Raw genomic sequence first — 23,513 nt, 5'->3', positions numbered from 1 at the left:
TATAACACACTGTTCTAAGTTGAATTTTGTCGGGTCGCCCAAAAACGGACATATTGCAGCTTTAATGTGGATGCTACCTTGATTAGGAATAGTTGAGCAATAAGGCCCGAGGGGGTGTGGTATATGGCCAATATACCACGGCTAAGAGCTTTTCGGCACAACGCAACACGGATGAGTGAGAATGCACAAAGACCATACCCCCCCCCCAAAAAAAAATGCTAACCTCACCTGTTATTGGTAATGGTGAGAGGTTAGCATTTTGGGGGTGAAATTTTCTTTATTATTTTGGGGTATAATGATCATTATTCAAGATTCATTCATGATTATCCCTAATCATGGCAGCATCCACATTAATGTCCACATTTAATTTTTCAATAAAAGTGACTCCAAAATGACACTTATTCACCATTCCGTTCCTATTGGGCAAAGCATAATACAAAGCACAACCAAAACAAACTGCAAATGCATTCAACAAGTTTGTAGAGTCACAAGCTTGATGTAGTCATTTTGTGCTTGGAATATGGGACCAAACACTACACTTTGACTACTTTAATACACTAAGTGAATTTGTCCAAGTACTTGGTGTACCTGGAGTATCGAGACAAATGTAAATATTTTAGCTTCACTGTCCAAATAAATATGGAGTACCGTGTCAAACCACATCAGCACACACTTACCCACTGTCGGCCCCTCCCTGTAGCGGGTCACACTCTGGACCTGTTGGAGCCACTGGTGAAGTTCCAGGTGGGCCTGAAGAAACTCAAGCTCCAAGAGGAGGAACACGTGCTTCTCATGGCCATCTGCCTGCTGTCTCCAGGTATCTACCCGCTTGCTGTCATGTGTGCTTGTTGGTGTGCTTTGCATGCTTTTGTACATGTTTGTGCGCACATGTGCAGCATCTGTTTGTATGGTGTTTTTGTGTGCATTCCCCTCTCTCCACCCCTCCTTTTAAGGGTCTCTCTCTCCTCACTTCTCCCCTCCCTGTAGATCGACCTGGGGTGCAGGATCACGCTAAGATCGAGGTTCTCCAGGACCGTCTGTCGGAGGTGCTCCAGGCCTACATCAGGGTGAACCACCCAGGAGGACGGCTGCTCTACGCCAGGATGATCCAGAAGCTGGCCGACCTGCGCAGCCTCAACGAGGAGCACTCCAAGCAGTACCGCTCGCTGTCCTTCCAGCCAGAGCACAGCATGCAGCTCACCCCGCTGGTGCTGGAGGTGTTTGGGAGCGAAGTGTCATAGCAGCCCCTCTGACCCCTCCCCATGAGGGACCCCCTAGATGGCATTGAGTTGCTGGATGGAAGGTTCAGCGAAGGAAGGGTATCTGAAGGGGGATAGCCGAAAGGACCTGATAGTCACACTGTCAAAGAGAAGGTTTTGGGGGGTTAATTAGGGGATAATGGGTAAAGAGAGGAGTGAGGGGCTTTGATAAGGTTGGAATTTCCCATTGATAAGAAAAGGGAATTTCAAACAGAATGTATTTATAAATATATATACATACATAAGCTAATATCTATATTTAAAAAAAAAAAAAAAAAAAAAAATTGTTTCGATTAAAACAAATGGATGAGTAATCTAATGTATATTATAGGATATGTAGGCCCTATTTGTGTGCATATGAATGTGTGTATGTGTTGACATGGTGTTTCAATTGTAAAAAATGAAATGCATGCATACACGCACAGACACACCCCGAGTAGAGTGTGAAGGGCCTTTTATTTTTGAAGTTTGTATATTGAATGACCACAAGAGGGTGTTGTGCACAGGCTCTGACTGAGTGTTTAGTAGTGGGACTAACATCTGTGTTTAAGTAACAATTAATAGATCGGTTAATGTGTAGGCTACACGGAATATGTGTGGAAAATCTGGAAACTATTTGGATCTCTTGCCCCCTTCAAAATATACACATTTGCCACTCTAAAAGCTCTTGCCTTCATAAGAGGAAAGAGCAACATGTTTTTGGGTCATTTTCATTATGGATTATTGGCTCGCTAAAATAAAATGAGCTAAACTAACCTAGTAAGGTGGCTAACGGCCATGCCTCAGGGAGAAGTTAGCCTTTGCTAAATACATATGTACAGTTGAAGTCGGAAGTTTACATACACCTTAGCCAAATACATTTAACTCAGTTTTTCACAATTTCTGACATTTAATCCCAGTAAAAAGTCATGGTTTTAGGTCAGTTAGGATCACCACTTTATTTTAAGAATGAAATGTAAGAGAATGATTTCTTTCAGCTTTTATTTCTTTCATCACATTCCCAGTGGGTCAGAAGGTATACACTCAATTAGTATTTGGTAGCATTGCCTTTAAATTGTTTAATTTGGGTCAAATGTTTCGTGTAGCCTTCCACAAGCTTCCCACAATAAGTTGGGTGAATTTTGGCCCATTCCTCCTGACAGAGCTGGTGTAACTGAGTCAGGTTTGTAGGCCTCCTTGCTCGCACACGCTTTTTCACTTCTGCCCACAAATTCTCTATAGGATTGAGGTCAGGGCTTTGTGATGGCCACGCCAATACCTTGACTTTGTTGTCCTTAAGCCATTTTGCCACAACTTTGGAAGTATGCTTGGGGTCATTGTCCATTTGGAAGACCCATTTGCGACCAAGCTTTAACTTCCTGACTGATGTCTTGAGATGTTGCTTCAATATATCCACCTTCATGATGCCATCTATTTTGTGAAGTGCACCAGTCCCTCCTGCAGCAAAGCACCCCCACAACATGATACTGCCACCTCCGTGCTTCACGGTTGGGATGGTGTTCTTCAGCTTGCACGCCTCCCCCTTTTTCCTCCAAACATAACAATGGTCATACAGATCTATTTTTGTTTCATCAGACCAGAGGACATTTCTCCAAAAAGTACGATCTTTGTCCCCATGTGCAGTTGCACACCGTAGTCTGGCTTTTTTTATGGCGGTTTTGGAGCAGTGGCTTCTTCCTTGCTGAGCGGCCTTTCAGGTTATGTCGATATAGGACTTGTTTTACTGTGGATAAAGATACTTTTGTACCTGTTTCCTCCAGCATCTTCACAAGATCCTTTGCTGTTGTTCTGGGACTGATTTGCATTTTTCGCACCAAAGTACGTTCATCTCTAGGAGACAGAACGCGTCTCCTTCTTGAGCGGTATGACAGCTGCGTGGTCCCATGGTGTTTATACTAGCGTACTATTGTTTGTACAGATGAACGTGGTACCTTCAGGCATTTGGAAATTGCTCCCAAATATGAACCAGACTTGTGGGGGTCTACAATTTGTTTCTGAGGTCTTGGCTAATTTTCTTTTGATTTTCCCATGATGTCAAGCAAAGAGGCACTGAGTTTGAAGGTAGACCTTGAAATACATTCACAGGTACACATCCAATTGACTCAAATGATGTAAATTAGCCTATCAGAAGCTTCTAAAGCCAAGACATCATTTTCTGGATGTTTCCAAGCTGTTTAAAGGCACAGTCAACTTAGTCTATGTAAACTTCTGACCCACTGGAATTGTGATACAGTGAATTATCTGTCTGTAAAGTGAAATAATCTGTCTGTAAACAATTATTGGAAAAATTACTTGTCATGCACAAAGTAGATGTCCTAACAGACTTGCCAGAACTATAGTTTAACAAGAAATTTGTGGAGTGGTTGAAAAACTAGTTTTAATGACTCCAACCTAAGTGTATTTAAACTTCCGACTTCAACTGTATGCAAGCCTACAATCAGTGGAGGGAAAAAACGGTTGTCCTCTTTAGTCAAACCTGTCTGTCATGATGTAATAATTACTGTAGTAATTACGCAAACTTTTAAATCAAATTTGAAGATGCTTTTAAGGCTAGATCAAATTATAATCACAATAAAATACAATAACAAATTCACTCCCACCAGTTTTGTTTTGAGAGACGTTTGGTTTTGCTTAGTAGGTCGAAGGGTCAGCGTATCACAGTAGTGTTCTGCAGGTCTGGCTCTCCCTCTTGTGGTCATTGCCTGTAAATACCACTTGTTATTTCTGTACATAAGGGAAAAAGATGGCAAATACTAAGATAATTCAGTTGAGAAGAATGCTCTGGAGATATATGCAAAAATGAGATGGACTATTTTCTTATGTTGTACGTCTCTTTGACATCTCAATAAGCTTTGACAACTATATATCTATAATTGTTTTGATGCAAACTCATTACTTTGGACTGGTTTGATTTTAATCAAGATTGTTTCCTAAAATCAGCGTTCATTCAGCTGTGTCAAGACCTTCTCACATACCAAGGAGACGTTCTGACTCAACCTGCTGCTCTGTAAAGCTGCTCTGTAAAGCTGCTCTGTAAAGCTACCATACCGTTGGAACCAGGAAAAAGACAACACAATCATGCGCTTTACTACTAACACTGCCTCAACTCAAACTGACAAGGATACAGGCCAATCAATCAGTCACCGTAGCGACGGGTATGCCTCTCTTCAGCAAGCCAACCAACGCCTCTTTTTCTGCAGTAGAACAGCAGCCAGCCTCGCAGGACTCTTCATAGCTTTAACGTGACTGCAGCCATTCAGGCCCAACTCAATGGTTGTAGTGCACCAAGGGCTGATGGGACTGAATTCGTGTGTAGTGGCTTTGAATATGTCACTCCGATAGGTGACGTCCCCTACCTAGGAAGTGACTGACTGAACTGATCTAGCGAGGAGCGCTTGGGGAGTTGGATTCGGGAGTGAACCCTGAGACTGTATAGCAAATTTAATGATGAATTTTAGAATAAGAATCATAGAATACCGGTGTGCAGAGCGTATATTGATGTGTCCTCCTCCCGGCCCAAAGTGGTTTTCTCACACTGCAGCCCTTGTCCAGACCCCACTGTGTGTAAGCCAGGTCATGTGGAGACAGCTGGCTTTTTTTTAACCTCCTATCACGTATGCATAAACCAATGTAAAGGAATGTAGGGAAGATGGGGTCAGGGGCTCTAATGGGAGGAACTCCTCCAAGAGCGATCTGCCTGCTGCCAAGCTGGCTCAGAAAGACACACCCCAAAAACTGCACCCCTCTCTCCCGACGCAGGTCAGCAACTTCACCTCGGTAGCCTTACAAAACTCTCAGTTCAACATTTAACAGATACCTCATTGAAGCTGAAAACGTTCATAATAGCGTAGAAGGGAACCAAACGTAACACAGTGACATCCACACACACACCATGACTTTCTCTTCGGAAACCTCTGCAGTGTTCTGTTTTTCGTCAAGTTCTTTGTTTGATGTGAAACTGCCTCGAGAGATGCGTTGCAGACCCAGTATAGAGGGATCCCATTGTTTTCACACACAGGGTGTCGGTCTGTTTTTCTTTATCACAGCAAGACAATCATGTGTACAAGAGGCAGGCCGCAACGTTTCACATAAAAAACTATGAGTCATAGTGCGTCTGACTCAATGGTTCCCGCTGCCGCTGTGTCCAGTCCTGATCAGTATTGTTATTGAGAGGAATAGGTGATGCTGAGGTATGACTAATAATATATATATCATGCAGTCACCATGGCTGATTTGAGGCAGTGTCTCTGTGATCAGTGCCTTGTCAGGTTTACCAACATGAAATAACATGACTTGGCAAAAATATTACATAGAAGAAATAAATGTCTTGTTTCAGTGTAATATTAAGCTCTGTAAATGGTTGCAGACAGATTCCTGATAAGGCGATGCTCACAGCGGTCCAGCCTACGTTTTTGGTGGCTCTGTTTTATTCCTCTGGTGACGTGTGAAGCCAGCTGAATTCTGAATAGAGTTGCAAAAAACTTTTATTGAAAGTTCCTGGAATTTTGCAACCATAATCCTGAATCCCAGTTAGAGTTGATTGTATACAGAGTTGTGCCGCCAGGCGCTGTGTTAACCAAAACAAACTACCTCTCCCATCCGCACATGTATTTTTGGCATGATTGTTTCATCTATTTTAACACTAATTCATTTTATTTATTCCTTTTACTTCTCAAATGCTGGATGATTTACCTCAACACATCTCAAAATAAGCCTACAGATCAAGAGGGGGCTGTCGCCACTCCACGTCTCTTAGTGTTGGGGGGGTTGAAATGGTCCCTCTTAAGTGTCGCCTTCAATGCATTTATGCTAACAACTTGGTTTGGACAGCTTGTAGCTGGGATATTATGACATTGCTTCCTCATGCTAGAGGCCTCAGTTAACGTCAGTTAGCAATCATACATCATACACAGTTAGTAGGTGTCAAGATTTATGAAAGGTTTTAGGATCCCAACATAACCGTTTCATGTCTTGATGTTTTAGTTGTCTCTGTCTTGCGTCTTTGCCATTGCTTGCTCAGGCTGCTCTCAGCAAAGTGTTCTACTGCCCCTCTTACTCATAGCTCATCGTTCTGGAATCCAGGTCTTTATTGTAAAACGCTGACGTACGAGACACAGCCCTATGGTGGCACAGTGCTTTACCAACAAAGCATGCTGTTTAAATGTTTCGGACTCAAGGAAGATGTGTGTGTATAATAATACGTTCACCCCCCCTTCCTATGTCTTTATTTTCTTCTTGAGAGGCAAAGTTTTTATTTGGCTAGAGAGCGATGAGAAAAGAGATGATGGAATGTGTATATCTCTGAGGAGGAAAGCCTCTTTTAGTCTGTAGTCATATTGGTCACTTTTGGAATCTTTTCGTTTTGCTGTGATCATTATCTGCTACCTCTTAATATGCGCTTGCTCACACACATGTCACAAATAAACACAGAACTACAATATGTGCACACACTCGGTGTCCACACTTTCACCAGCAGTTTTTGCCAATGATATACTCATGTTTCTGTCTCTGTGCTCTGACTTACGTCTGAATTCTATTACTGATGATCACTATAGCAAATCTGCAGTGATGTAGGCATCGCAGGGTCATTAAACAGTTTGTCTTTTAACATTGAATGCACATTTTAGCTCCGTTACCTTGGTGTGCCTAGAACCCAGAGCCTTATTTTAGGACAATATCAGGGGTTTAATGAAACAAATGACTTTTTTTTTCTGTTTTAAGACCTTGTTCAAGTGGCTTTTCACAACTACATTCCTTTTGTCAAATCAATCTTTAGTGGTTTAGAGAATAACTCAGCTCACCCCTTCTGGGAAGCACATGTCAAATAATGATCCACCGGACTCAAATATGCTTCACATCTTTAAAGCTATGGGGCTCTCTTTAGACAGATTTCTTAAAACATAGGTGATGATTTAGGGACGTACGTAAGGCTAACATAACATGTATATAGACACCATGTCACACCTGACAGTTTTTATTTACTACTATAGACCACCATAGTGCATTGCTCTGCAGAGAGGATGTGGTTCAGTATATTTGTGTGAAATATAACAAATGGCCATTCTTCCTCATTTATGTTAAGTGCCATACTATGCTAACGTAGTTGTTATTAGAGCCTATGTATACTTCTGCCAAATACAGTTGGTACGCTGTATGTAGCGAAAGTGTCACTGGAATGGAAGGCGGTGTGAACTGTTCTGAATCTTTACTCCTATTGGATGCCAGTAAATAGTTGTTAGCAAGCACTAGTGGTCGAGTTCTCCTTTTGTATGTTTGTTTATAATCCTAACCGTTTTCCTTGATGCGTTCTCAAAGGACAATATGTTACTATTGAGTTTATGAAGTAGCATCTAAATTGATCTTGTGAAAAGTTGGTCCAAAAATGGTAAACTGGCAAACTCTTGGACTAGTTGGATGTGGAATTTTGTTGACTGTGACTTCTGCTAGCCAGACCATTTCTCATTAGTAATCAACCATTGTAATTGATCTCAAAGTCCCAAGATAAGTACTTGTATACATGCACACCATGTAATTCTCAAGACTCAATGCTTCAAACTGTCTTTCAACATAGCCTTGTCATTGATCTAATTGATAGTATTATCATTGTCTTTGTTCAATCACCGCCCGTTCTGTATCTTTTACGTTTCTTTTATTCTTAAGTTGATCCATTGTACATTGATTTATGTGCATTGTATGTAGTATATAATGTTTTGGAAAATCACAAATAAACCGCTGTAGATAATGCAAAGATCATGTGTATTTTCCTATTTTCTCAAGAAGAAACATACTATATTTGTTACCCTCAAGGAGGGCCTGTATAAGTCTTGAACATTGAATTCATTTGTATACATGGCACAAAAGCTCTTGCTGTTTATTGATGCCTTCCTCACCAAAATAATTGCTCTTGTTTTGTCCCATTTGGCCAGTAGAGAGAGCTAGTCTCCTGCTTAGTCAACTTCTTTCTCTCAGTCAACTGGCCCTCCTCCCCAGTCATTTTGGGACTAATGTGAATCATGCATATATGAATGGGTTCTAGGGATCAGTGGGGAAAACGGCCGAGTGGGGAAAATGAATGAGGGTTTTGTTTGTCAGTGCACATACGTAGTTGGTTGGTGGTTGTGATCATATGGCTTGCCTTCTGAAAGTTTAACATGTGAGATTTGTAAGTGCAATTCAGTGTGTGTGTGGGTGTTTTTTTTTCTTTTTTTTTCGCCCTTTACACATTCAAATTGGTTCCCATTATCGCTGAGCAGATGCACTCACAAGGAGGCTGGCTGGCTGTTTGGCTTCTTTTATGAAAGTCATCCAAACATCATTAAGCCAATCTCTGCCATGTGACTATCTAGAATGACTTCGATGTACAGGAGTCTGTACTTCCTGGGAGAGGCAGAGAGATGGTTGAAGAAAAGGAGAGACAATTCTGGGATATTTCTTTTGAGATGCAAGAGAAAAAATAATTCCTTTGCCTCGACTTATCGGCATCGCAGGCTTGAGGGGTTAGGTCTCAGCACAGCGTCTGATGTGGCTGTAAGGTCCAATCCATGAGAGGCAGACTCGGCCACAGATGTCACATTTGTAGGCCGGCCCGAATGTTGTTGTTACCTCTTTGCTTCTCTATGTTGAGCTAAGGCTAGTTTCGCTTGTCTGCAGCCCTCTGCGAAGTCCATGCTGCCAGTGTAGACGGTCCTAGGCGGCATCTTCCCAGGTGTTGACGTTGATGGCAAAGGACTTGAGGTCTTGCTTGCAGACATCTTTATAGCGTAGCTGTGGGTGGTCAGTTAGTCTCTTTCCAGCGGACAATTTTGTATAGAGAATATTAATTCCGACGAACGTGGTCCAGCCTGCGAAGTCGTCGCTGCCTCAGAGAGAACATACTGGGTAGCTGTGCTCTCTCCAGTTGATGTCCAGTATTCGCCTCAGGCGGTGCAGGTGGAAGTTCTTTTGCCTTCGCTCTTGTGAGTATGGTGTCTAGGTTTTGCTGCCATACAGGAGCGAGCTGGTGACACAAGCTTTGTACACCTGTACCTTTGTGTGTACTGTGGTGGTTCCATACCCTGTATGCCAGTTTACCAAAGGTGGAGACTGCTTTTCCGATGCGGCTGTTGGTGATGGTGGACCCAAGGTAAGTGAAGTTGCTGGCGAGGTGGGTGCCAGCACTTCCTTGTTTAACTCCACCTCAGATTTTGAAGGGGTCTGAAGTGGACACGTCGAACTGGATGGTGCCTTGTTGCATGTTGGTGTGGAAGGACTGAAGTCTTTGGGTTGGCAATAATCTTGTTTTTATGAGTGCCTTGAAAACACTAGCCAGATGCTATGAAACACAGTGTTGATTGCTAATTATCTGTGTGCGTCATGATTGCCTCATGAAGGACTCACTCGGAAGTGTTTATAAAATCACATTCCTGCGTATTGCTTAACCAACCGCTAACAGTCAAGTTATTGATTCAGTCCCCTTCTGAGATGATTAGTCATATCCTGCTCTGCTCAGAGATTCAGATGTTCCCTGGAATATCGCTGAGTATAACAGAATAAATACAGTGCATTCGGAAAGTATTCAGATCCCTTGACTTTCTCCACATTTTGTTACGTTAGTCTTATTCTTAAAAAAAAAAAAAAAAAAAAAAAAATCCCCTCATCAATTTACACACAATACCCCATAATGTCACAGCAAAAAAGGGGTTTTTGACATTTTTGCAAAAAATGTAATCTATTCGCATTTACATAAGTATTCAGACCCTTTACTCATTACTTTGTTGAATCACCATCGGCAGCGATTACAGCCTCCAGTCTTCTTGGGTATGACGCTCCAAGCTTGTATCCTGAGCTGTCTGGGGCAGGTTTTCATCAAGGATCTCTCTGTACTTTGCTCCATACATCTTTCCCTCGATCCTGACTAGTCTCCCAGTCCCTGCCGCTGAAAAACATCCCCACAGCATGATGCTGCTGCCACCACCACGCTTCATTGTAGGGCTGGTGCCAGGTTTCCTCCAGATGTGACGCTTGGCATTCAGACCAAAGAGCTTAATCTTGGTTTCATCAGACCAGAGAATCTTGTTTCTCATGGTGAGAGTCCTTTAGATGCCTTTTGGAAAACTCCAAGCGGGCTGTCATGTGCCTTTTACTGAGGTGTGGCTTCTGTCTGGTCACTCTGCCATAAAGGCCTGTTTGGTGGAGTGCTGCAGAGATGGTTCTTCTTCTGGAATGTTCTCCCATGTCCACAGAGGAATTCTGTCAGAGTGACCATAAGGGTTCTTGGTCACCTCTCTGACCAAGGCCCTTCTCCCCCGATTGCTCAGTTTGGCCTGACAGCCATATCTAAGAAGAGTCTTGGTGGTTCCAAACTTCTTCCATTTAAGAATGATGGAGGCCACTGTGTTCTTGAGGAGCTTCAATGCTGCGGACATTTTTTGGTACCCTTCCCCAGATCTGTGCCTCGACACAATCCTGTCTCTGAGCTCTACGGACAATTCTTTCGACCTCGTGGCTTGGTTTTTGCTCTGACATGCACTGTCAACTGTGGGACCTTTATATAGACAGGTGTGTGTGCCTTTCCAAATCATGTTCAATTAATTTAATTTACAGGTGGACTCCAATCAAGTTGTAGAAACATCTCATCTTTTTCATTATTGGGTGTTGCGTGTGATTAGGGGGGGGGGGGTAATTTGATTGATTGATTAGGGGTGGGGGATAATTGTATCCCATTTTAGAATAAGGCTCTAACGTAACAAAATGTGGAAAAGGGGAAGGGGTCTGAATACTTTCTGAATGCACTGTATGTCCAACATTCCTCCGCTGGACTACACATGAAGTAGTTTTACAGGGGAGTATGCCTCGCAGTGTGCCAAAATACCCCTGAGGAGAATGTAGCCTAAAGGGGTTAAAGCCTATGGCTCCCCCTCCTGATCGCTCCTCTTGCAGTAGCCCAGATGGGCTAGTTTGAGTTTCACAGGGCTAGTTTGGTAGCTCTGAGGAGGGAGGTTGTCCTTGACCTTGAGCTGTGGAGAGCAGAGTGGGACCAGAGCGAGAGGGGCGCTGGGTGGTTCAGTGCAGCTAAGGAGTAGAGGGGGGCTGGAGGCGGTGGTGTGGCGTGGCGGTTTGGGCTAGACTGCTTTGGGAGGAGGAGGAGGTTAGGGGAGAAAAAAGGCCTACTGTAACAGTACTGACGCATGATTTGAAACATGAAGGGAGGGCAAATGGAATCCCTGGCAGGAATCTCTAATCCCAGTTACTGGGTCATGGAGCCACTGGCGACCGCGTGAATGTACTTTGCAACCCACATGGGCGGGGGGTGGGTGGGGGGGGGGGGAAATCTAGCACTCTGATAGCCGATAACTAACAATGACCTATTAATTATTTGACTTGATCTAAGTACTCCAGGGAAACGGGATAGCATCTAGCACTTGTTAAAGGTTTGATAACTATCAATTACTTATTTTCTTCTGTCTACAGTATATGCTAGGGACCCTCAACCCAGAATGTTGTGTTCCATGGAGGGTTTATTAAACTGTAGCATGATGGGTGAACAGAGCACGCAGCACGAGCTGGGGAGACCGACTCCAGACAAACGACAAGCATGCCTCTCCTGAGACGCATTGTTTCAGCAGCGGAAAGTAATGGACCTTTTCGTTTCCTACCCCACTGCACAGAAGCCACCGTCCGGCCTTCCTATCTGTAGCTAGGGAGGACAGGACGTGGCCTGGTGGAAGTGTCTGCTAAAACAGTGCTAAAAAGCCTTCCCTTAAAGGGAAGATATTGCTAACCAGTACAACCTACCGCTATCAACACTTCCTCACTTTACTATTGTGTGTGTGTGATCCATCTTGACACAACATACAGTTGAAGTCGGAAGTTTACATACACCTTAGCCAAATACATTTAAACTCAGTTTTTCACAATTCCTGACATTTAATCAGAGTAAAAATTCCCTGTCTTAGGTCAGTTAGGATCGCCACTTTATTTCAAGAATGTGAAATGTCAGAATAATAGTAGAGAGAATTATTTATTTAAGCTTTTATTTCTTTCATCACATTCCCAGTGGGTCAGAAGTTTACATACACTCAATTAGTATTTGGTAGCATTGCCTTTAAATTGTTCAACTTGGGTCAAATGTTTTGGGTAGCCTTCCACAAGCTTCCCACAATAAGTTGGGTGAATTCTGGCCCATTCCTCCTGACAGAGCTGGTGTAACTGAGTCAGGTTTGTTGGCCTCCTTGCTCGCACACACTTTTTCAGTTCTGCCCACACATTTTCTATAGGATTGCGATCAGGGCTTTGTGATGGCCACTCCAATACCTTGATTTTGTTGTCCTTAAGCCATTTTGCCACAACTTTGGAAGTATGCCTTGGGGTCATTGTCCATTTGGAAGACCCATTTGCGACCAAGCTTTAACTTCCTGACTGATGTCTTGAGATGTTGCTTCAATATATCCACATAATTTCCCCCCCTCAAGATGCCATCTATTTTGTTAAGTGCACCAGTCCCTCCTGCAGCAAAGCACCCCCACAACATGATGCTGCCACCCCCGTGCTTCACGGTTGGGATGGTGTTCTTCGGCTTGCAAGCCTCCCCCTTTTTCCTCCAAACATAACGATGGTCATTATGGCCAAACAGTTCTATTTTTGTTTCATCAGACGAGAGGACATTTCTCAAAAAGTACGATCTTTGTCCCCATGTGCAGTTGCACACCGTAGTCTGGCTTTTTTTATGGTGGTTTTGGAGCAGTGGCTTCTTCCTTGCTGAGCGGCCTTTCAGGTTATGTCGATATAGGCCTCGTTTTACTGTGGATATAGATACTTTTGTACCTGTTTCCTCCAGTATCTTCACAAGGTCTTTTGCTGTTGTTCTGGGATTGATTTGCACTTTTCGCACCAAAGTACGTTCATCTCTTGGAGACAGAAGGCGTCTCCTTCCTGAGCGGTATGACAGCTGCGTGGTCCCATGGTGTTTATACTTACGTACTATTGTTTGTACAGATGTACATGGTACCTTCAGGCGTTTGGAAATTGCTCCCAAGGATGAACCAGACTTGTGGAGGTCTACAATTTTTTTCCGAGGTCTTGGCTGATTTCTTTTGATTTCCCCATGATGTCAAGCAAAGAGGCACTGAAGGTAGGCCTTGAAATACATCCACAGGTACACCTCCAGTGCACTCAAATGATGTCAATTAGCCTATCAGAAGCTTCTAAAGCCATGACATAATTTTCTGGAATTTTCCAAGCTGTTTAAAGGCACAGTCAACTTAGTGTATGTAAACATCTGACCCACTGGAATTGTGATATAGTGAATTATAAGTGAAATAATCTGTCTGTAAACAATTGTTGGGAAAATTACTTGTGTCATGCACAAAGTATTGGTCAGATGTTTATTAAGTATTAAGTTAAGTATGGGTCAGATGTCAGATGTTAGATGTTTGGGTATGACGCTACAAGCTTGGCACACCTGTATTTGAGGAGTTTCTCCCGTTATTCTCTGCAGATCCTCAAAGCGTTGTCAGATTGGATGTGGCGCGTCACTGCACAGCTATTTTCAGGTCTCTCCAGAGATGTTCGATCTGGTTCAAGTCCGGGCTCTGGCTGGGCCACTCAAGGACATTCAGAGACTTGTTCCACAGCTTGAGACTGTAGGCGTATTGTGGCCTACCCTGTTCATAACTAAACTACTAATGTACGGGAAATTCTAGGTCTCGTTTACACCCCCACCCTTAACCGTACCCACAGAAGCTTACAGTCCGCATCGAAGAATGGGGAGCCATCCAGACCATCGTAGTCAAATTCCACTACCTTCTTGGGAAGGAGGATGTTCTCTGTAAGGCATCACAATATAGTTTGAATAGTATTTTATTTACAGTACATGGCACAACTTTACCAACTAGCTGCGGCTGGATAGCCTCGGTGCTAGGTGGCGCGGTACTAATTAGCCTAGTCGTTGGAAGGCTTGACTGTATCTCCATGATGGCCCAAGTTGGACCATCCTTGTTTTCAAATGTAGAAACTTATGGGCTTAAGGATATACCTTTCTCATTCATGGATTTGACTTAGCTGTCCAGTTAGCTGTCCAGTTAGCTGTCCAGTTAGCTGTCCAGTTAGCTGTCCAGTTAGCTGTCCAGTTAGCTGTCCAGTTAGCTGTCCAGTTAGCTGTCCAGTTAGCTGTCCAGTTAGCTGTCCAGTTAGCTGTCCAGTTAGCTGTCCAGTTAGCTGTCCAGTTGTTTTGAACATTGACTTGGGAAATGGGAATAATTTGGAATAAGTGCAATAACCTAGGTAGTACAGTTATCTTAACAGAATTAATGTGACCTGCTAATGAAAATGGGAAGAGACGACCATCTTGTAAAATACTTCTTTGTGCGCGCCAGGAGTGTTTTGAAGTTATGTTTAAACAGAGCCTAATGAGCTTGTGACCTTTATTCCCAAGTAAGTAAAGACCTGATGCTCCACCTTAAATGGGAAATTGGCATACCCAATTCCTTATGCTAACTGATTAATGGGGAGGAGCACACTTTTTGTTAGGTTTAACTTATAACCATAGAATGTCCAAGAGATACGGTATGGACTCCACAGGGTTAGAGATGTATAAAAGAAGATCGTCTGCATATAAGGACACCTTGTGAGTTAAGTCGCCCCTTAGTATTCCCTTAAACCTCTAGTCCACGCGCAGGCTGATAGCAAAAGGCTCAATAACCATATCAAATAGGAAAGGGGATAAACAGCAGCAGCATTTGCAGGAAAGATTGTCAAATTCCGATTGGTGTAGCAGTGTCTCTTTTTAGAGTTAAAGAGTCGGAGAAGAGGCATATCTGTTGTCCACATCTAGAATGAGTTGAGATAGCTCTGATAAGATTTTAGTGCGTTTTTTTTGTCATACGCTGTGTATGAAATCATTTGGCCCCTTAGATATGCTTTTAATGACTCCCACACAGTGAGACACGTCAGGGGTGCAGTTGATCTGTAAAAAGACATCAATGTGAGTTGATATGTATTTTTTAAAGGCACTAAAGGATAGTAGTAGTGGGTGAAGTCGCCACGCGCGTTGTGATACAGTACTGTCCAGAAAGTGGATATCTAGCAGGACAGGGCCATGGTCTGAGAGAATGATGATGTGATATTGTCTATTAGTTTAAAAAGGAAGAATTATATTTTCCAGCAGGAAAAAGTCAATCCTAGAGTATGAGTGGTGGACTGGAGTAAAAAGGAGTATTGTTTAGCAGTGGGATAGCTCCTCCTCCATGGATCAGACAAATTAAAGGATTCTAGAATGAGTTGATCACTGAACCTGATTTAGAAATGACATTGTTGGGCTTCGGTCTGGATCTGTCTAGACTTGGATGTAATACACAATTGAAATCTCCGCCCAATATCAAATGATAGATAAGGTCGGGAAGTGTTGCGATGAGGTAGGAGAAAAATTGAGCTTCATCTCAATTAGGACCATAGAGGTTAGCCAGAATAACCTGTGTGCTAAACAATTTCCCCATTACTATAACATATCTGTCATTAGCATCTGAAATTACTTTGGAGGAGACACACCGTGCCTTTTCTGATAAGGATGGCTGCCCCTCTGGCTTTAGCACCAAAGTTTGAGTGAAATATTTGGTCTACCCATCCTCTCTTTAGTTTATCATGGTCGCTGGACTGGAGATGGGTCTCTTGGAGAAATGTTAAAGACTTAAGATAAGCATACACTCGGCTATGCTTGACCACATGGTTAATTCCTTTCAAGTTCCAGGTGATAAAGCATGTGGTGCCTGGAGTTTGTGAATTAGGCATAGTCATAGTAATCGTACTAACATTCATTTCTAATCACATGGCCAGTGTGCTGAAAAGGTCAGAGTAATGAAATAAAAAGAAAAACAAGAAAATTCCCAGAAGAAAACCTTGGACCCCTATGCTGGCCTTGCTGCATCTACCTCTCCTAGACTAGAGCAAAATACTACCATGTTAAACCGAACCTCATTAGAGCTCTATCCAACTCAGTTCTCTAATGTATCTTATGCAATATGCATATTTGAAGGATAATAAAACAATATACACTACCGGTCCAAAGTTTTAGAACACCTACTCATTGAAGGGTTTTTCTTTCTTTTTTACAATTTTCTACATTGTTGAATAATAGCGAAGACATCAAAACTATAAATAACACATATGTAGTAACCAAAAACTGTTAAACAAATCAAAATATTTTATAATTGCAATTCTTCAAATAGCCACACGGTTTTGCCTTGATGACAGCTTTCACACTCTTGCCATTTTCTCACCTGGAATGCATTTCAATTCTCTCAACCAGCTTCACCTGAGGTAGGAATGCATTTCAATTAACAGGTGTACCTTAAGTTAATTTGTGGAATTTCTTTCCTTAATGGATTTGAGCCAATCAGTTGTGTTGTGACAAGGAAGGGGTGGTATACAGAAGATAGCCCTAATTGGTAAAAGACCAAGTCCTTATGTGTATTAACACTGTCATTAACCACCCTGTCCTAGTGTGTAGTAACACTGTCATTAACCACCCAGCTCATTTGCACATCATCATCTGCACATCTATCACTCCAGTGTTAATGCTAAATTGTAATTATTTCGCCTCTATGGCCTATTTATTGCCTTACCTCCCTAATCTTACTACATTTGCACACACTGTACATAGATTTTTCTATTGTGTTATTGACTGTACGTTTGTTTATCCCATGTTGTAACTCTGTTGTTTTTTTGTCGCACTGCTTTGCTTTATCTTGTCCAGGTCGCAGTTGTAAATGAGAACTTGTTCTCAACTGGCCTACCTGGTTAAATAAAGGTGAAAAAAAGAAATAAACAGGAAAGGAAGAACCAGAGTTTCTTCTGCTGCAGAGTATGATTCCATTAGAGTTACCAGCCCAATAAATGCTTCACAAAGTTCAAATAACACACAGCAACTGTTTAGAGGAGACTGTGTGAATCAGGCCTTCATGGTTGAATTGCTGCAAAGAAACCACTACTAAAGGACACCAATAAGAAGAAGAGACTTACTTGGGTCAAGAAACATGAGCAATGGACATTAGACCGGTAGAAATGTGTCCTTTGGTCTGGAGTCCACATTTTTGGTTCCAACCACCGTGTCTTTGTGAGACGTGGTGTGGGTGAACGGATGATCTCTGCATGTGTATTTCCCACCGTAAAGCATGGAGGAGGTGTTATGGTGTGGGGGTGCTTCGCTGGTGACACTGTCTGTGATGCATTTAGAATTCAAGGCACACTTAACCAGCATGGCTACCACAGCATTCTGCATCGATTCGCCATCCCATCTGGTTTATGCTTAGTGGGACTATCATTTGTTTTTCAACTGGACAATGACCCAAAACACACCTCCAGGCTGTATAAAGATTATTTTACCAAGAAGGAGAGTGATGGAGTGCTGCATCAGATGGGCCTCCACAATCCCCCAACCTCTACCAAATTGAGATGGTTTGTGATGAGTCGGGCACCAGAGTGAAGGAAAAGCAGCTAATAAGTGCTCAGCATATGTGGAAACTCCTTCAAGCCTGTTGTTAAAGCATTCCAGGTGAAGCTGGTTGAGTGAATACCAAGAGTGTGCAAAGCTGTCAAGGCAAATGGTGGACATTTGAAGAATCTCAAATATAAAATATTTGTTTAACACTTTTTTGGTTTGTTTACTACATGATTCAATATGTGTTATTTCATAGTTTGATGTCTTCACTATTATGTATGTCCCCCCGACCAACCCCATCCACTTGGGATGACTTAAAATCCATAAAAATATACAATGATTGGAAAACACATAATTCAACATTTGTATAAATGTAATCCTCGGTTCAACATCCTAACCAGCCAGAACACTGAAAAATGACTGGCAAATGCTTGCTAATTAATACCTGTCCTGTAGTATTAATTACTGGCTGTACAACCTGTGGTCCCGTGCCAGCAGCCACTAAGCACCAAGGCGGACCAACCAGTCAAATAGTAAAGAATAATACACGTGGTCCTTTGGCAGTACAAACTTGTTAGTATTTAACATACTCACAGTATGTTAGTAGGGTATCCTATTAAGACATGGAAAGAGAGAGTTCAGTGTCTAGCCTTAGGTAGCTTGGCACCCATGTTTTGAATCCCACCGTCAAGAACTCCCTTATAATCTAGTCCCAATTCCCGAAATCACTTTAGCCTTAAACAAGCAAGCTGCGTCTCTCCATTAACATGTAATAATCTTTTTTTCACCTTTATTTAACCAGGTAAGCTAGTTGAGAACAAGTTCTCATTTACAAGTGCGACCTGGCCAAGATAAAGCAAAGCAGTGTGACACAAACAACAACAGAGTTACACATAGAATAAACAAGCGTACAGTCATTGACATAATAGAAAAAAAAAGACAGTATATATACAGTGTGTGCAAATAGCGTGAGGAGGTAAGGCAATAAAATAGGCCAATCTCTTCCCAGCATCACAGATTGACACGGCATTCCAGTTCTGACAGGAATGGTCTGGTGTTTTTTTGTGACCTATTTGTTGATGACACATTTGTCTCATTCGATGCTCTGAGGGTTGACCATAATATTCCCAATAGCCACTTTTTTAGATACCTGTAATCAGCTTTGCAGGTATCGAGCCCACTAAATAAATAAATCAAATCACTAGGTGTCCAGTCGAGAGGTGCTTAGATCTTAACCCGTATCTAAAGGGCACAATCTCCAGATTATATGACATAATACAGAACATTAATCCGGCCTTCCTTGGCAAATTTTTAATCTGCATGGGAGCAAGACAAGCTACCTGACGATGTATGGTAACAAACTATTGAGTATATCCACATCTCATAATTTTGCATAAGGCATGGGCTCATTCAATTAAACATTTTGCACTGTCTCCATTACTCAAATGACAGATTGGCAAAAATATATCAAAATAATGACCAAGTGTTTGACATGACACCAGTGTCCAGTGACTGTGGGACACATTTTGGTCATGCCAATCTTTGAGTGGCTTCTGGGACCCCATTTTGGGGCATTCTCACATATGTGTAATACAACTGTTAGCCTCAACCCATTCACTGCCATTTTTGGGGTACTTCCCCTAGACCAGAATACTACCACACATCAGGTGAATGCAATAGCATTTGCCTCGCTGCTAGCTCGCCGCCTTGTCCTCTTTCAATGGAAGTCTATAAATTAAAAAATCTATAAATAAAGTACAAAAAATTAACAAATAAAAATAAAGGGATAATGGCCACTGTGTTCTTGGGGACCTTCAAGGCTGCAGAAATGTTTTGGTACCCTTCCCCAGATCTGTGCCTCGACACAATCCTGTCTCGGTGCTCTACGGACAATTCCTTCGACCTCATGGCTTGGTTTTTGATCTGACATGCACTGTCAACTGTGGGACCTTATGTAGACAGGTGTGTGCCTTTCCAAATCATGTTCAATCAATTGAATTTACCACAGGTGGAATCCAATCAAGTTGTACAAACAACTCAAGGATGATCAATGGAAACAGGATGCACCTGATCTCAATTTCGAGTCTCATAGCAAAGGGTCTGAATACTTACATAAATAAGATATTTCTGTTTAAAAAAATAAATTGCTAAAAATAAAATAAACTGTTTTCGCTTTGTCATTATCGGGTATTGTGTGTAGATTGATGAGGAAAAAAGTGTTTAATCCATTTTAGAATAAGGCTGTAATGTAACAACGCGGAAAATTTTAAGGGATTTGAATACTTTCCGAATACATTGTAAGTGCCTTACAATGGGGTATGGTAGTAGGTACAGGTGCACCAGTTTGTGTCAAGAACTGCAACCCTGCTGGGTTTGTCACGCTCAACAGTATATGTGCGTGCGTGTGCGCTTGCACACTCTGGAGCTGGTCCAGTGGCTGGTATTTCTAACCCTGCTGTCAGGGCCTAGCTACAGTCAGACCGTGGGAATGTGGTTAAGGATTTCTGTGGTATTTTTAATGTTTGTTATTAAATACTCCCACATGGGACCATGACCAAACCCTCTGCTCCCCTCTCTCGCTCTCTCCTTCTTCTCTTCCTCCCCTACATATTTTTCTTTCCCGGGGAGGAAAAGCTCCCTGGATCCGATAACAGCGTGGCTCACGTTACCGTGGAGATCCGGGAAGAGCAGCTGACAACTGTTACTGCAGCTGGAGAAGCGAAGCATCCATTGTCACTGCCAATAGGCAGACTATACTTTATACCAGCCCCACCCTGCACACCAGCTACAATATACAGGTAACTGCCAAAATAAAGGAAACACCACCATAAAGGGTCTTAAATGGCTTGGAGCCGCCAGACTAGCTTCAATGCGCCTTGGTATAGATTCTACAAGTGTTTGGAAATTCCATAATTTGGTATTTTGTTGATGGTGGTGGAAAACGCTTTCTCAGGCTCAAGTTTTACGTTGGTTTGAGATCTGGTGACAGACAGGCACACACCCTATGCTCCTTTTGAGACCCCTCTTTCAAAGTCACAGAGATCTCTTCTAGCCTGGATAGTAAAAAATAATAGTCAACTAGACATTTTTTATACATGACCCTAAGCATGATGGGATGATAATTGTTTAAGTAACTCAGGAACAACACCTGTGTGGAAGCACCTGCTTTCAATATACTTTGTATCCCTCATTTACTTGAGTGGTTCATTTATTTTGGCAGTTGCAGTACATGTAGCTGCTATATCACTGGCTTGCACTGGGAGGAATTTGTCAAAAAATGTATCTGTTTGTGATACCAAAGCTGGACAGTTTCAGTTATTTCAGCGAGACATTTCCCACATTACCCAATGGGATTCCCATTTAGATATGGAGCAACAGGTGATACTGTGTCCGTTAGCCAACGCTGAGCAGACAGAATTGAACAAACATCAGCAGCCTATTTAGCCAGTGAGCGCCAACCATCCTCTGATGAAGGATTGCATGCACAGTTTTGCATGTGTAATTTAACATTACTTCTGTTTCTATCTTTTGCATTACACTATGACTCATGATACTCATATGATCGTAAATTCTTACTTGGCATTTGTTAGTTTTGAATTACATGTGTACAATAGCTGTTCTGGGTGATCTATGCTTTGCGGCGTATTCCTCCCTCCTTGCATGTTTATAAGCAAAATATCAATGATTCCCTCTTTGTCTCTGTGGACACTCAATGCCAGCCATTAATGTCCTTAATCATCCACTACTTTCCCCCCCCAACATTTCCCCTCAACTATCTATTTTTAAGAATGCATGCAAGAGAGCATTCACAGAGACAGAGAAAACGTCTTTTCCACACAAGCAGCCAAATTTATCCTTGTGGTTTTCCGTGTTTATTTTCATTTCTGGAAGGACAACATATCTGCGGGGAAACCAAAAGCTCAGGGCTGGTGCTTTCCCTCTATGGAGTGTAACGCTGGTAAAAATAGGACGTCTTTTTTGGGGGACTGGAATTGGGATTGAAATGTGTATCCCAGGGGTTTGCTCAGATTGCATGATGGGGAATCATACTCTTCTCACTCCACAAAAAATGGTAAAAAAAACACTCACCCTCAAGACAATAGAAACTGGAACATTGTAATTGTCCATTTGATATCCCAATTATTTATTGTATAACTGTCACGTAACTTTCATATGGAACAGCAGCTCTTTTTCCTCAATTTCTCTCACTTGCACTGCTCTTCATACCAGCTGATTACATGTTGACGGCTGTAACTGTAGGAAGTATGTGTGGGTTGAGAGGAATTCTGTCATTGGAAAATCCTCCTCTGCTCTGACTTTTGGTTTGAACTATGTTAAAACTTCTTCGGGATCAGTGTCCCTTCCATGGGACGGTTGAGCTAACATAGGCTAATGCGATTAGCACGAGGTTGTAAGTAACAAGAACATTTCCCAGGACATAGATATCTGATATTGGCAGAAAGCTTTAAATTCTTGTTAATCTAACTGCACTGTCTAATTTACAGTAGCTATTAGTGATACCATGCTATTGTTTGAGGAGAGTGCACAATTTTGAACAAAGTTATTAATAAACAAATTAGGCATATTTGGGCAGTCTTGATACAAAATTTGGAACATAAATGCAATGGTTCATTGGATCAGTCTAACACTTTGCACATACACTGCTGCCATCTTGTGGCCAAAAGGTATATTGCACCTGGGCTGGAATAATACATTATGGCCTTTCTCTTGCATTTCAAAGATGATGGTACAAAAAATACAAAAGAACGGTTGTTTTTTTGTTTGTTGTATTTTACCAAATCTATTGTGTTATATTCTCCTACATTCCTTTCACATTTCCACAAACTTAAGTGTTTCCTTTCAAATGGTAGCAAGAATATGCATATCCTTGCTTCAGGGCCTGAGCTACAGGCAGTTAGATTTGAGAATGTAATTTCAGGCAAAAAAAATTAAAAAGTGGCGGATCCTTATTCATTTCAGGAATCCATGTCACATTAAGCAGAGCAGCACAACAAATGCCAATAGACCCTGGATAACTGGCAGTCTGGGACTGGCCGACTGTGTGCCATGTTTACCTCTGAGTTAACAAAGGAGAATTCTATAGGAATCAAAGGCCCATTCCACTCTGTTATCCATAATTAGAATGCCTGTAGTCTGTGTGTATGCCAGTGTCTGTCAATGTGTCCATCTGTCTGTCAGTGTGTCTGTCTCCTCTCTGTCCAGCTCCAAATTGCAGACCAGCCTCCAAAGCCTGTCATCATATCACTGCAGCGGCTGGGAGATGGAGTGGAGAGAAGTGGCTGTCGCCGCTGGATTGGTGGCTGGATCTTCTGGTGAGTCAAGTCTCTCTGCTGCTCCTGGATGAGATGAAGACCTGGCTGGGGATAACAGGTTTGTATTGGCTTAGTGTCACATCTAGAGGCTTGTCTCTGTTAGTGACAGTTTCCTCAATGACTTGTCATCTCCCTCAGAGATCATAGTATTCGGCAGCAGTCCGCTGTCCGTCAGGGTGCGGACGGTTGGCCGGTCCTCTGTAGGGGCCGGCCAGATAGTGTAACTGTGACTAATAGAAAACACAGAATCATGCAGCGTGCACAAACAAAGATGTGCCTGTGTGTCTCCAGAGCTGGGAATGGCCCAGATGATTGGCTGCAAGAGGAAATCATTTCCACAGTTGCCGCTCCATTTCATATAGAGGGGTTTTGTATGTGTGGGTATTTTGTTCCGCATGTCCTCATTGTCTCCAGTTGTAGGCCTTTACAGTGCCTTGCAAAATAATTCATACCCCTGGGATTTCTTCACATTTTATTGTGTTACAAAGTGGAATTCCTCAACTATCAAAG

General features: G+C 42.3%; 2 protein-coding genes across 7 annotated transcripts in view; both read left to right on the top strand.

Annotated features, from left to right (window-relative positions):
• Nucleotides 1-8,007, top strand: part of LOC129829969 (vitamin D3 receptor A) — an 88,285-nt gene extending 80,278 nt beyond the window's left edge. For all 6 annotated transcript variants that reach the window (XM_055892041.1, XM_055892036.1, XM_055892039.1 and 3 more), the window contains 2 exons: nt 701-817; nt 988-8,007. In XM_055892041.1, coding sequence (XP_055748016.1) covers nt 701-817; nt 988-1,241 — 371 coding nt within the window. In that variant the 3' untranslated portion in view covers nt 1,242-8,007. The remainder of the gene's footprint in view (nt 1-700; nt 818-987) is intronic.
• A 3,576-nt stretch (nt 8,008-11,583) lies between these two features.
• The window catches only part of LOC129829967 (histone deacetylase 7-like), a 103,751-nt gene continuing 91,821 nt past the window's right edge, over nt 11,584-23,513 (top strand). Inside the window, exon 1 of the mRNA XM_055892030.1 lies at nt 11,584-23,003. The gene's annotated coding sequence lies outside the window, so the exon portion shown is untranslated. The remainder of the gene's footprint in view (nt 23,004-23,513) is intronic.

Source organism: Salvelinus fontinalis, chromosome 31 (assembly GCF_029448725.1).
Source record: "Salvelinus fontinalis isolate EN_2023a chromosome 31, ASM2944872v1, whole genome shotgun sequence".
In the NCBI taxonomy this organism is placed as follows: domain Eukaryota; kingdom Metazoa; phylum Chordata; class Actinopteri; order Salmoniformes; family Salmonidae; genus Salvelinus; species Salvelinus fontinalis.
The sequence above is the reverse complement of the archived record's forward strand: the minus strand, read 5'-3'. Positions and strand labels throughout refer to the sequence as shown.